At 41.1% G+C, this 14945-nt stretch overlaps 1 protein-coding gene across 1 annotated transcript in view; it reads right to left on the minus strand.

Moving 5' to 3' along the window:
- Nucleotides 1–14945, minus strand: part of mindy4 (MINDY lysine 48 deubiquitinase 4) — a 303244-nt gene that overhangs the window by 162179 nt on the left and 126120 nt on the right. Inside the window, exons 7-8 of the mRNA XM_069914923.1 lie at nt 14841–14945; nt 3269–3385 (exon numbers count right to left, since the gene is read on the minus strand). The exon at nt 14841–14945 is cut by the window's right edge and continues 2 nt beyond it. Of these exons, the coding sequence (XP_069771024.1) occupies nt 3269–3385; nt 14841–14945 (222 nt within the window). The remainder of the gene's footprint in view (nt 1–3268; nt 3386–14840) is intronic.

Here is a 14945-nt window from a genome sequence, read left to right on the forward strand (position 1 = left end):
TGCCTTGGAAAAGCAGCCAAAGGTTTAAAAGACATCGCACCCTGGCCATACTTCACCCTCCTCCCATTGTAATAAGATTTACAAGTGTAGAGATCGCGCACCACTGGATTCGAGGACAGATTCTTTCCTGCCGTTATTAGATTCCTGCATAGTAAAATGATGTTGTCTTTATTCCATGCTAACTGATCATTCTTTGTATATTTATACTTTTGTACTTCAGCTTTGTGTCTTATTTGTTCTGTTTACAAGATACCTAATTACTCAAAAAAACCATTCTCTCTCATTGCATCTTGCTACATATGAAAATAAATTTGAAAAACCTGAACCACTGGGACGAGCAGAATTATATATATAACAGTCCAAACGCAGTCTAACCCATTTTTGGTAAAGCTGCAACATAACATCCCGACCCTTATGTTCTCTGCCCTATGATGGCAAATACATATCATCTTCTCCACACTAACTACTGAGGTAACAGCCTTCAGAAAACCAAATGATTTGAACACCAGGGAACACTTTTCTTGTGCCTTTACATGCCCTAAAACTCTGTAACTTGCACGTTACATATCTTTCTATTCCATGCAGAAGCCTCAAATGCAACTATAGCATATGCTTCCACCTCTACAATTAACAGCCCATTCAAGGCACCCATCACTTTGTGTTAAAAGAAATGTCAGTCTTCTCCTTTAAAATCCCCCCACCTCACCCTCAGAGAAAGATTCTATCTACACTCATAACTTTATAAACTTCTATCTATAATCTTCAATGTTCCAGAAAAAAAAAAACCCAAGTTTGTCCAATCGTTCCCCATAGTTCATACCCTCTAATCCAGGCATCACCCTGGTAAATCTCTTCCATACCCTTTCCAAAGTCTCCACATCCAATATTTTTTTTAAAATTCATAGTCTATTTCAATGACTCTGAGGAGCCAGTTATGTCTCAATAGTTGCCAGGTGATCAAGAGACTGCTCTGGTGAGAAGCAAGAGAATTCTTAAAACATGTTCCAACAGCAACAATAACAAGCCACATACATATTCTTTGCCAGCATACTTTCTTTCTTTCTTTCTTTGGCTTGGCTTCGTGGATGAAGATTTATAGAGGGGTATGTCCACGTCTGCTGCAGGCTCGTTGGTGACTGACAAGTCCGATGCGGGACAGGCAGACACGGTTGCAGCGGATGCAAAGGAAAATTGGTGGGTTGGGGTTGGGTGTTGGGTTTTTCCTCCTTTGTCTTTTGTCAGTGAGGTGGGCTCTGCGGTCTTCTTCAAAGGAGGTTGCTGCCCGCCGAACTGTGAGGCGCCAAGATGCACGGTTGGAGGCGAGATCAGCCCACTGGCGGTAGTCAATGGGGCAGGCACCAAGAGATTTCTTTAAGCAGTCCTTGTACCTCTTCTTTGGTGCACCTCTATCTCGGTGGCCAGTGGAGAGCTCGCCATAGAATACAAGACGTGACCCACCCAGCGCAGTTGGATCTTCAGCAGCGTGGATTTGATGCTTGCGGACTCTGCCAGCTTGAGTACTTCGATGTTGGTGATGAAGTCATTCCAATGAATGTTGAGGATGGAGCGGAGACAGCGCTGATGGAAGCGTTCTAGGAGCCGTAGGTGATGCCAGTAGAGGACCAGCATGCAAGTCCACATGAAAAGACTCATATTTACTCCATGAGGTTCTATTCTATTCAAACAAAAATAAATCCCTGGGAGACATTGAGTCACTGTCCCTCTCCCAAATTTTAAAATGGAAATGGAGCTTAAGATGATGTTTGTTTGAAAATAAATGTATTTAGTACTACATCTATATAATACATGTTTCTAAATATTGGTTAGGCTGCATATGGTATGCTGTGTGCAGATAAAGATAAAAACACAATGCTGGAGAAACTCAGCAAATCAAATAGCATGCTTCATATAGCAAAGTTAAAGATACATAACCAAAGTTTCAGGCTTGAGCCCTTCATCAAGGTATGAACAAAATGTAGGCAGATGCCTGGATAAATGGTGGGGAAGGAGCACAGGCCCTCAGGCAGGAGGCAATAGATGGATGAGGGAGCATCAGAAAACAGCAGAATGGGGGGATAGCTCTGTGGATGGAGAGGGAAGGTAATGGAAAGCTGGGGGAAAGGAGATAGAGGGATAGGGTTGGCAGTGCACCAGGCCATGGGCAGAGATGTCGGCACGGGAGCTGGATGCAGAATTGAAATGGTTAGCCACTAGGAGATCCACTGATGTAGACAGAGCGAAGGTGTTCGGTGAAGCGATCCCCAGTCTCCGAAGCAGAGAGCATCGGATGGAGTAGATGACTCCTGTAGATTCAGAAGTGCTGCCACAAACCTATACTGTATGCAGATCTTGTCACTACACGATCAGAAAGTGTGCAAAAGAGATTGATGAGTATGTTATCTGCATTGCGAAGTGAGATTGGAAAGGGATGTAGACAAAAGTATTAGGGGTATGGGTAAGGCAGAGAATTTTTCACGTCCAAAAACTTGAGGCCATAGATTCAGGGGAAGGGTAGGATGATCAAATGTGATAGGGAGGAATTCTTTTTACCCAGAGAGGGATACTTGAAATACAGAACACCTGTCTGACGGGGTGGTGGAGGAAGGTACTCTCATAACATTTAACAGGTATCGATACGAAACCTTGAACTTACAAAACGTGTATGGTTTTTAGACTGCAAAGTCAGGAAAATCATGGAAAAAATTAACATAATTACTGCCTGTGTGGTCGTTCACATTGGGTGCCTTTTTAGACTGCAAGTACCTGAGTCCAACAGTCCCGGTAGTTGGATGTGCAGTAGAGTGGATGACCGTCAACAAATTTTTCCTGTACAATTTATGCTGCAGGCTTCCTCAAAAACATTGTAGGGGTCCTGCAGGATAAATTGCGGTGCAGGAATTGACTCAAAATTCCTTCACATTCTTCTTTAGACTGCCCGTGTAGCGGCAAAATTCCTCGATTGTGCCTGCAGTCTAAAAACCATAATAGATGACTATGGAGAAAGTGTTAGTCATGGAGAATGGTGAAGATGGGAGCCCTGAAGCATGAACTCAATGAGCCATGATTGTTTGATGTTTTTGTGTGGTGCCTTATCAAAAGTATTGCTCACTTTTAATATTTATTTCTTCAGGGCACATAATCACAATATTTACTGCCTATCCATAATCTGCTTAATTGTAACTGCTGTAGCTTGAGAAGCTGTGTTTTCAAAATGACAAATCCTATACTTAGTGCTGTACAAAAACATGCAATGAGAAAAATCCTTCACCTTCTTCTGAATGATGCCGTATTTTAATTCGAGTAGGTCATTGAAGGTGAAACTCTGTATCTTCCATTCCTCAGCAAAACAGCAGAAACTGGAGCCAAAGAGAAGGTTTTTCAGCTGCTGTGAACAAAATATTTTAAACCAAAAAGTTTAACTGGAAGGAAGGAAGGGTTTTAACCAATTTATTGAAGCTCATCATCCATCAGCTAGCATAACTTAAATTTCATTCACCTTTTCGAGTCCCACATCACAGAAATAAATCCTTCGGCCAACCGCATCCATGCCAACCATCTATTATCCATTCACCACCACTTCGTCTGTGGTTTTCTGTGCCTTGACAATTTAATTTTTTTTTAAATAGTTCTTAAATGTTGTGAGAATACCCAATTTCACTCAGGCAGTGCATTCCAGCTTCTAACCACCATCTGGGTGAAAATGCTCTTCCCTCTGAATCCCCTCTCCTTATCCCTGGGAAACATTTCCTGCTAACCATTTGTCAATGCCCTGCATAATTTTGTAGAACTATCTGCTTCCTTGTCAGCCCTCTCTGAGCCAAGGAAATAAAGTGCAACCTATCCAGTCTCTCCTTGTATATGAAACATTCCATCCCAGGCAGCATCTCGATGAACTTCCCTTCCAGTGAGATCATGTCCTTGCCACAGAGTGCCAACTGTGCACGGTACTTCAGCTGAGACTTAATTAATGTAATATAAAACTGTAATGAAGGCTCGTACCTGCGATTTTCAGAGATACTTATACACCATGGACCCCGTTCCTCAATGGTCCTGAGGACCTACCTTTCATTGCCTATGTCCTACTTTATTAGTCCTCCCAGCTTCTCTCACCTCAGACTTAGCATGTTTAAAAACTACTTGTCTTTGTTCTACCCATCTTAACAGATCAATATCTTCTGGTCACCCATGGTGAAGTTATCAACACCACCAAATTTTGTGTTATGTGAATTTAATCATTCTTCCTACATTCATATTTAAATCATAAACACATGTCAGACAATAAAAGTCCCTGTGGCACACTGTTTGTCATAGGCTACAAATTGCAAAAACAACTCTCCATCAGCACCCTCTCATTATCAAGATAATTTTGGACCCCATTTACCAACATATTTTCGATCTCATGGACTTTTGGATGTCTCCTTGGGGGTCCTTAGACAAGATTAAACTGAAGTCCACGTCAAGTGCATAAATTGCAGTGACATAATTAACATTAATTTGTTACCTCTTTCAAAAGCACCATCAAATTCTCCGACAAGTTCTCCATTAACAAAGCTGACTAGAAAGAAACACAAAAGCTGCAGGAGTTGGCATCCTGAGCAGACAAACAATTGCTGGATGAGCTCACCTGATCAGACAGCATCCATAGCTAGAAATAGTCAGTCAATGTTTCAGGTCAAGAACCTTTGTCAAGACTCTTAATAGAGTCTGGACATAAAATAATGATTGATCCAGGGATGTTCCTCTAATTCCTTGTCTATGCTGAGTATAATTCTAGTATCTTCAGTATGTTAAAAGACAGGATAAATTTTAATTAGCAAAAAGCCAGATGCAGAGGGAAAGTGGGAAATTTTTCCACTTAAAATTGCAGTGAATTACAATGTTAAAAAGGGCATTATGAAAAGGAAAATGTAAGAAATATTTAGCGCATCAGACAGTTGAATTGAATTAGTTTGTTCTGGTGACAGGTTATCAAAATTAAAGGTTTTCAAAGCTTGCAGGGGGATCTGGACCAGCTGAGTGGCAGATGGAATTTAATGCAGACACGTGTGAGGTTGTAGTGATATGTATATACTGCTGCTATGTACATAAGTGGCTGACCTACCCACTGATGACTCAACCCCCTGTAACCCCTCCCCCTGTGACCTGACCATAAACGTCGACCTCCCTGCCCCCTTCCATTCATTCTAGCACCTGGAGTCGGGCCGGCCGAAATCTAATGTGTATTAAAGCCTCTCGTTCCTCACTCACTCTTTAGAGTCATTGAAAGTGCAGATCAAGGTGTTGGATTTTTGAAGGACAAACCAAGAATAGACCTACACAGTAAATGGTTGGCCACTGAGGAGTGCAGTAGAACAGAGGAATCTGGGAATACAGATACATAATTCCCTGAAAATGGCATCACAGGTGGATAGGGTTGTAAAGAGAGCTTTTGGCATATTGGCCTTCTTTTTTTTTTAAAGAATTTTATTTAATATTTTCAAGTTACATAAGAAAAAAATCAAATACATATATATCTATCTATATATATATTATATATAGATAGATATATATCTATATCTATATTTATATATATATTATATATATCTATATCTATATATTATATATATCTATATCTATATATTATATATATCTATATATATATAGATATATATATGTGTGTGCATTAAAAACTATAAACTACATTCCCTTCCCCCCTTACTAACACAAAAAATCCCCAACACCCCTTCCCCTCAGAGCCTTATAAAAAAGTATTTAATAATTTCTGATTGGTGTGCCAACTTTACAACATTTATTTAATTTCTATAGACATATATTTCAAATATAAACCCAACATATCAATTTAAAAAAATAATTATTTCTAACTTGGCTTTCATAAATCAAAGTATTGAGTATAGGAGTTGGGATGATAAAGTCATACAGCTACAGGAAAGATATCAAAAAGATAGATTAAAATGCAGAGAAGATTGCCCAGACTTCAGGAAATGAGTTACAGGGAAAAGTTAAACAGGTTAGAACTTTATTTCCTGGAGTGTAGATGAATGAGGGGAAACCTGATGGAGGTATTTAAAATTATGAGTGAGATAGACAGAGTAAATATAGACAAGCTTTTTCCACTGAGGGTAGATGAGGTACAATCCAGAGGTCATGGATTAAGGGTGAAAGGGGAAAAGTTTAGGGGGAACATGAGGGGGAAATTTCTTCTTCACATAAAGAGTGGTGGGAGTGGGGAATGAGCTTCCAGCTGAAGTGGTGAATGTGGGCTCAATTTTCAGAGTTAAGACATATTTGGACAGGAATAGGAAAGGTATGGAGGGCTAGGGACTGGCTATGACTGGGTGCAAGTCAGTTGCACTGGGCCAAAAAATTGGATCAGCACAGGGTAGGAGGGCCTTTTTCTGTTCTGCAATATTCTTTGGCTCTAAAAAATATCCAAAATAGTTATGATACGTATATTACTATTACTTCCTTAATAATATTTCTCATTTTAACAGAGACATCGACATTCATTTATTTGTATTCTTTCACATGATGTGGCCTTTGCAATCTGAGCCAGCATTTAATTGTCCTCTCTAATTGCTCTCAAGAAAGTAGAAATGCCTCCTTGCAAGACTATAGTATTTGAAGAGCAAGGACACCCATACTGCAGTCAGGAGTTCCAGGATTTTGACCCAGCAATTGTGAAGGATGGTGATATATTTCAAAATCAGGATGGTGCGCACTTTCGAGGGCAACTTCCAGGGTGAAAAGTTCCCCGTACTTTTGCTGATCTGGTCCTTCGAGATGGTGGAGAGTTTGGAAGCGGCTCTTTAAGGATCCTAGAAAAGGTATTGCAGTGCATCCATAGATTGAACTAACTGCTGCCATTGTGCATTGGTTGTGGACAGGATCCTGATCAAGTGGGCACCTATGTCATGTACGGTGTTGAGCTCCTTGAGTGTTGCTCAATCTGCACTCACCTGGGCAAGTGAAGGATGTCCCTGACTAGAACCATGTAGACAGTGGAGAGGCTAAAAGGCCAGGTCACAGGGGGAGGGGTTACATAGGGTCAGAGTCATCAGTGGGCAGGTCACACCAGGAATCCTAGCCTCTGACTGGTTCTTGAAGCCACATTACGTATATGGCTCACACCAGGAATCCTAGCCTCTGACCGGTTCTTGAAGCCACATTATGTATATGGCTCACACCAGGAATCCTAGCCTCTGACCTGTTCTTGAAGCCACATTATGTATATGGCTCACACCAGGAATCCTAGCCTCTGACCGCTTCTTGAAGCCACATTTTGTATATGGCTCACACCAGGAATCCTAGCCTCTGACCTGTTCTTGAAGCCACATTACATATATGGCTCACACCAGGAATCCTAGCCTCTGACCGCTTCTTGAAGCCACATTATGTATATGGCTCACACCAGGAATCCTAGCCTCTGACCGCTTCTTGAAGCCACATTTTGTATATGGCTCACACCAGGAATCATAGCCTCTGACCTGTTCTTGAAGCCACATTACATATATGGCTCACACCAGGAATCTTAGCCTCTGACCTGTTCTTGAAGCCACATTATGTATATGGCTCACACCAGGAATCCTAGCCTCTGACCTGTTCTTGAAGCCACATTAAGTATATGGCTCACACCAGGAATCTTAGCCTCTGACCTGTTCTTGAAGCCACATTATGTATATGGCTCACACCAGGAATCCTAGCCGCTGACCGGTTCTTGAAGCCACATTATGTATATGGCTCACACCAGGAATCATAGCCTCTGACCTGTTCTTGAAGCCACATTATGTATATGGCTCACACCAGGAATCCTAGCCTCTGACCGGTTCTTGAAGCCACATTATGTATATGGCTCACACCAGGAATCCTAGCCTCTGACCGGTTCTTGACCCCACATTATGTATATGGCTCACACCAGGAATCCTAGCCTCTGACCTGTTCTTGAAGCCACATTATGTATATGGCTCACACCAGGAATCATAGCCTCTGACCTGTTCTTGAAGCCACATTATGTATATGGCTCACACCAGGAATCCTAGCCTCTGACCGGTTCTTGAAGCCACATTATATATATGGCTCACACCAGGAATCCTAGCCTCTGACCGGTTCTTGACCCCACATTATGTATATGGCTCACACCAGGAATCCTAGCCTCTGACCTGTTCTTGAAGCCACATTATGTATATGGCTCACACCAGGAATCCTAGCCTCTAACCTGTTCTTGAAGCCACATTATGTATATGGCTCACACCAGGAATCCTAGCCTCTCACCGGTTCTTGAAGCCACATTATGTATATGGCTCACACCAGGAATCCTAGCCTCTGACCGCTTCTTGAAGCCACATTATGTATATGGCTCGCACCAGGAATCCTAGCCTCTGACCTGTTCTTGAAGCCACATTATGTATATGGCTCACACCAGGAATCCTAGCCTCTGACCTGTTCTTGAAGCCACATTATGTATATGGCTCACACCAGGAATCCTAGCCTCTGACCTGTTCTTGAAGCCACATTATGTATATGGCTCGCACCAGGAATCCTAGCCTCTGACCTGTTCTTGACGCCACATTATGTCTATGGCTCACACCAGGAATCCTAGCCTCTGACCTGTTCTTGAAGCCACATTATGTATATGGCTCACACCAGGAATCCTAGCCTCTGACCTGTTCTTGAAGCCACATTATGTATATGGCTCGCACCAGGAATCCTAGCCTCTGACCTGTTCTTGAAGCCACATTATGTATATGGCTCACACCAGGAATCCTAGCCTCTGACCTGTTCTTGACGCCACATTATGTATATGGCTCACACCAGGAATCCTCGCCTCTGACCTGTTCTTGAAGCCACATTATGTATATGGCTCACACCAGGAATCCTAGCCTCTGACTTGTTCTTGAAACCACATTATGTATATGGCTATTAAGGTTTAAATTTTTGTCATACTAAATTATTTTTAACAAAACATTCTGTTCCAAAATTCTCCAATAAGATCCAAAGAAACTTTATTTGAATGTTCACAGACTAGAGAACATGGGTTTAAGAGTGGGGAAGTTTAAGGACTTTTCCCTTTGGAGCGAAGAAGGATGAGAGGTGATTTGGAGGTCTCCAGGATTATGAAAGGCAAGGACAGCCAATGCCTTTTTCCCCAGGGGGCAAGATTAACAAATACCAGAGGACATCTGTACAAGTTGAAGGGAGGAAAGTTTAGAGAAGATATAAGGGGTAAGTTTTTTTTTAAACAGTAGTGGAGGGATGAAATGCATTGTCAAGGATGGTGGTGCGGGCTGATACAAGATGGTCATTCAAAAGTCTCTTAAACATGAATGAACGAAAAATAGAGGGTTCTAGGTGTGAGGCAGGGAAAATTTAGATTGAGTAGGTTTGTACAGGATGGCACAACATTGTGGGCTGAAAGATGTGTACTGTGCTGTATTATTCTAAATTCTATGAGCTGCCAGGGATATTGCTGGAAGCAGATAGAAATAGAAGGGAATGAAGAGGCAACCACACCACGTTCAGTCAGGTGAGTTTTACTTTGATTCGGACATCATGTTCAGCAGGGAAAAGTGAGCCAAAGGTGCTATTCCTGTGCTGTATTTATCTATGTTCTAAATAAGGTCAGTCATATTCTCAAGACTCCAGCAGATTATTTAATTGCGACTTTCCTTTCATAAATCTACGTTGCCTTTACTCAATCCTACTAACCTTGAAGATAGGACAGCATGGTTGGCACAACACTGCTCCAGTGCCAAATCCTGTGCTGTCTGTAAGGACTTTGTACTTTCTCCCCGTTTCAGCATGGGTTTGCTCCAGATGCTCCGGTTTCCTCCCACCGCTCAAAAACGTACTGGGGGTTGTAGTTTAATTTGATGGAATTGGGTGCCACAGCCTCATGGGCTGAAAGGGCCTTTTACCATGCTGTAGGTCTAAAATTTCATCCTTACAACTGGTGCTCTGCAAACAGGACTGTATTTTCCCATTTAAAAAAAAAATCTTGTTTCATGGAGGCACTGAATAGGCCCTTCGGTCCAACACATTCATTCCAACTGCATGTGGAACCTTTCATATCCATATATCCTACCAAAAGTCTTTGAATATCATAATTGCACCAATTTCCTCTAGCAGCTCATTCCAGTAGGGACTACCCTCTGAGAGAAAAGGTTTCCCCTCAGGTTCCTCTTTCATAACTCATGGGATCACATTTCCAATCCACAGGAACAATTCCAGGATCAAAAGAATTTGAAGTTAATCACCAGAGCTTTCCTCAGACTCTTAGGCCATCTCTCCATCATCAGGTCTTTGGATTTATCAGCTTTCAAGTACACCAACTTCTGTAATACTATATTTTGATGGAGACACAATATACTGTAGAATGTTGAGTACAAGAGCAACTGCTGAAGGAACTCAATGGGTCAAGCATCATTTATGGGGGGAAAGGGATGACTGACATTTCAGGTTGTGACCCTGCTTTGTGACCTTGTTCCATTTTCTCCAGATGAGATGCTTGATTCTCTAATATACTTTAGAATTTTTTGTGTCTTCTTCCATAAAGACAGACAAAATGCGATGATTTAATTATTGTCAATTTTCTTATAAGCTTCCCAAAGCTCATCTTCCTTTCACAATGGAGTCTACTTTTGTATTTCTCACTAATCTCATGTTATATTCCATCTTGTTGTTTTATCTATAGCTCGCTGTAGTAAAGTGATCTGCAGAACTACAGAGAAAAAGATGTGAATGGGAATATTTGAAGTGATCTTACAGAAAGCTAGCTCTGTCTACTGAATGCCCTCATTCTATGCCACAACAATGGTGCTTTTTAAAACCATGCTGATACCCACATGAAATGCATAAATGTTAGAACCAGGCCCAATGAATGATGTTAAAATGCTGCAAATTATCCCAATCTGTTCTTTCACCATCAGTTCCTTGTCCACTACTCTGCCAGAATTTATGACAGTGTTCCAAGCGTAAACTGATCAGTTCAACCAAAAAAAAGCCCAAAAGGTAACTTCCATGGATTGGCACACACCTATTGTCAGCTCGTGTTGCATTCTGTATTTTCATTACTGGAGCCCTGCACCTCAAGTCTATTGCTGGCCTCTGAACATGATCTAATCCTACGCTAAATGAATTCAAGTCACTGTATAATTTTGGTAGACATTTGCAATAATATTTTTTTCTAGAGAATTCTTCTTAAAACTGTGGTAGAAATTTGAACCAATGTTCTGGAAATTCCAACCAAGTTTTGGGAATCTATTTGGCTCCATATATTCTAACACTCCAAGTGTTAAACTTGCCTGTACTTTGAGATTTCAGCTGACCTCCTGTGTGGTATTTTCCAGCACTCGCTTATCTTCAATATTTATTGTCTTCTCTGTGCACCCATCTTTCAAACACTCTACCCTCATCTATTTAAATGGAATCAATCCACCACAAACACCACAGTTACCTTATCTTCCTTTAGAATAAAAGGGGCTTCAGGAGTTCAAGGTCTAAGCCTGTGACAAAAAATGTGAATAATGTTAAATATGTCAATAATTGTTATAAACCAAAGTGGTTTATTGTAAAAAATAAAATGCTTTAAATACTTCAGTGATCTTATCCAATATAAGAACTTGCTATCATGTACTTTCTGTATCTTTCCATAAGAAACCATCACCTAAACGAAACTCCCATGTGACCAAAGTATTGCCCTGTGATGGATTCAAACAACTTCCTTGATATCTTACCTATCCAGTCAGTCAGCTACATTTTCAATCAAGAAATAGCTGATTGAGTTGGATACGGCAGAGACCAAGAGAGCAGACTTCATCCAGATTTCAGTGCCGAAGACCAGCTAAGTTTCTTTCCAAGTTGTTCCACTATTGTTAAACAATCTACCTGACAATGTAGAAAATTGCCCGCAGGTCTCCTGTTCACAAAAAGCAAAAAAAATTCAATCCAGTTAATGTGCAGTACTTTGACAATAAATCTTGACTTGGAACTGCCCAATCAGAGCACAATGTATCATCAACAAGGCAATAGAAAGTGTCAATTATACTAATATATACGCCACAGAGTTCCAACACAGTACTTCAGCTAAGAATTAAGCAAGAACCATCTCCAGCAAGAGAATCTAATTCCTTGCCCTCAATATCAATACCATTGTCATCAAAGAGTCCTCAACCATTAACATCTCAGCAGTCACTATTAATCAGAAACTCAAATGGACCTGCCACAAAAAAACTGGCCATGAGAGCAAGTTATGGCAAGGAACCCACCTCCTGACACCATCTACAAAGTCTTTCCACCATCTACAAAACACAAGGCTGAAGCGTCATGGAATACTTGTCTGGATGACTGCTACTTCAACAACGCTCAAGGAGAACAACAGTCATGTCAAAGCTGCTTGATTCATATCCTATTTATCATCCTAAACATTTATTCCTTCCATCGCTGATGCACCATTGCTGCAGTCTGCTCTACCTATAAAATACACTGCCATAACTACCTTGGCTACTCCAACAGCATCTCCCAAACCGATGCACTTTATAGACCAAGAAGGATGGGAAGCAAAATGCATGGGAACATCCTCACCCAAACTTTCCTTTCAATTTGCTTGTCATCCTGGTTTAGAAATAAATCATTGCTCATCATTGCTGGATCCAAATCCCAGATTGTCTGCCCCAACAATTACTAGGACCACAGTGATTGAAGAAGGCAACTCACCATTACCTTCTTTATGGTAATTAGGGACTTGCAATAGATCCTGGCCTATTTAGTTGTAGCGCATCTGAAAGTTTAATATTTAAGAAAACAGGTTGTGCTTTTCCCAAAGCAGACACTTTGGATACAAGTTGGTCGTTGTGTTGCAGATGGAGCATTATGCCCAGTTTTGGTTGCCTGGAGGATGTGGAGACAGTAGAAAGAATGCAGAAGAGATTCATCAGGATTTGGCCTGACAAAGAGGGTTGTAGTTAGAATGAGATATTGGATGTGCCAGGTTTATTCTCAGTGAAAGCTAGGAGATGGAGAACTGACCTTAGTTTATAAGATTATGAGGAGCATAGATAGAATATTCCCCCCCCCCCCCCACCTTAGGAACACATGTTTAAGGTAAGAGAGGAGAAATTTAAAGGAGATCTGAGAGGATTTTTTTTGTACAGAGGGTGGTCATCATTTTAGATTTACCTTCGATTTAATGGAGGTATAAAAATTATGATGGGTACAGATAAAGTAAATGCAAGCAGACTTTTTTCACTGAGGTTGGGTGAGACAAGAAATAAAACACAAGATATTAGGGTGAAAAGTGAAATGTTTGAAGGAACATTAAGGTTCCCATTGAGAAAGGGATACAGGAGCATCAGAGCTAGAACCACCATCCCACGGGCAGTGAGAATGCTGAATGACCAATGGACTGCATAGACGACACTTTCCAAGTTCTGCTCACACTAACCATCCGAGACTCTCATATACATGAAAAAAAATTATTGATGTGTATATATGAATACCTGTCCTGCATATGAATTGCTTGTCTGCATGTGCATTATATCTGGTTATATGTCTGCATGTTTTGCACCAAGGACAGGAGAATGCTATTTCATTGGTTTGTACTTGTGCAATCAGGTGACAATAAACTTGACCTCTTCACAAAGACAGTGGTGAAATGAGTTGCTAGCTGAAGTGGTGAATGTGGGCTCGATTGTGACATTTAAGAAAAATTTGAATAGGTACATGGATGGGCTATGATCCAGGTGCAGGTCAATGGGACTTGGTAAAATAACAGTTTGGTACATTCAAGATAGGCCGAAAGGCTAGTTCCTATGCTGTAATGTTCAATGATTCAAACTGCCACCAACTGCAAGAGGTGGTGATAGAGGCAGATCCAATATCTGAAAGGAATTTGGACAAGTACTTGGACAGGAAAACATCAGAGGACTACAGGCCTAATGCGATTAGTACAGATGGGCACCATGGTCGGCATGGACACAGTGGACCTAACGGCCTCGCCTCACTGTTTCATTCAGACGCCTGCCTACTTTATTCTTAAACCTTAGGCCCAAAATATTGGTTATGCAACTTGCCATAAATAACCCTGCGCGACCTGCTAAGTTTCTGCAGCACTTTTGTGTGTTCAACTACAATCACAGCATCTGCAGACTCTCTTGTTTAAGCCCCATTTCTGTGCTGTATGACACTGTGAGAACTGGTAAATTTGCCAATGAATTGCGTACAAAGGTTTGTAATTTAATCTTTTTTTTTAATGCATTGATCGAATCTAGAGGGCAGATCACAATCTTAAATTCAACGTGGTACCCATATGGGTAGCTTCTGATTCAGCTACAGCTTTTAGGAGTCTGTTACTCTCTGGCCTTCTTGGTTTAGAAGACTGGGGGGTTCACGAAGACTGTCGCAGCAAAGCTGAATTTCAAACTAAACTTCAGACTTATGTACCATCTCTCCTCCCCATCCCCTTCAGACAGAAGCAGAGTGATACCCTGAACATTCTTTTCCACTGAAAAAGTCTAGCTGCCTTATTCCACAGATGATTGAGAAGGACAGCTCGCTCATGATATTCTCATGCGACAGGAAATACCTTTCATCTTCAACTATGCAAGGATTAATAGCTACCCATCTTGCTCCGAGTGAAAACCTGGAGTAAAATCATTTTGTTCAGTAGAAGAACAAATCCAATCTTCCCCAAATATCTTCCCTTCAAGATATTCAAGTTAGTTACTTTCTCTAACTGAAGCCAAATTTAGCACCCTTGCCAGCACACTAATAAGAACTGAAATAAAAATATTTGTGGCAATATGCAATTGATCAACTAAAAACACAAGAAGAAAAATAACACAACTTACTACTGCAAGTGGCTGGTCTATGGGTTTTGAATCGATGTGGTGTTTACGAAGCGAACTCACGGCTGGAATTTCATCCACTTCGTCCAAGTCATCATCATCAATGTC

This window comes from Narcine bancroftii, chromosome 1 (assembly GCF_036971445.1).
Source record: "Narcine bancroftii isolate sNarBan1 chromosome 1, sNarBan1.hap1, whole genome shotgun sequence".
Taxonomy (NCBI): domain Eukaryota; kingdom Metazoa; phylum Chordata; class Chondrichthyes; order Torpediniformes; family Narcinidae; genus Narcine; species Narcine bancroftii.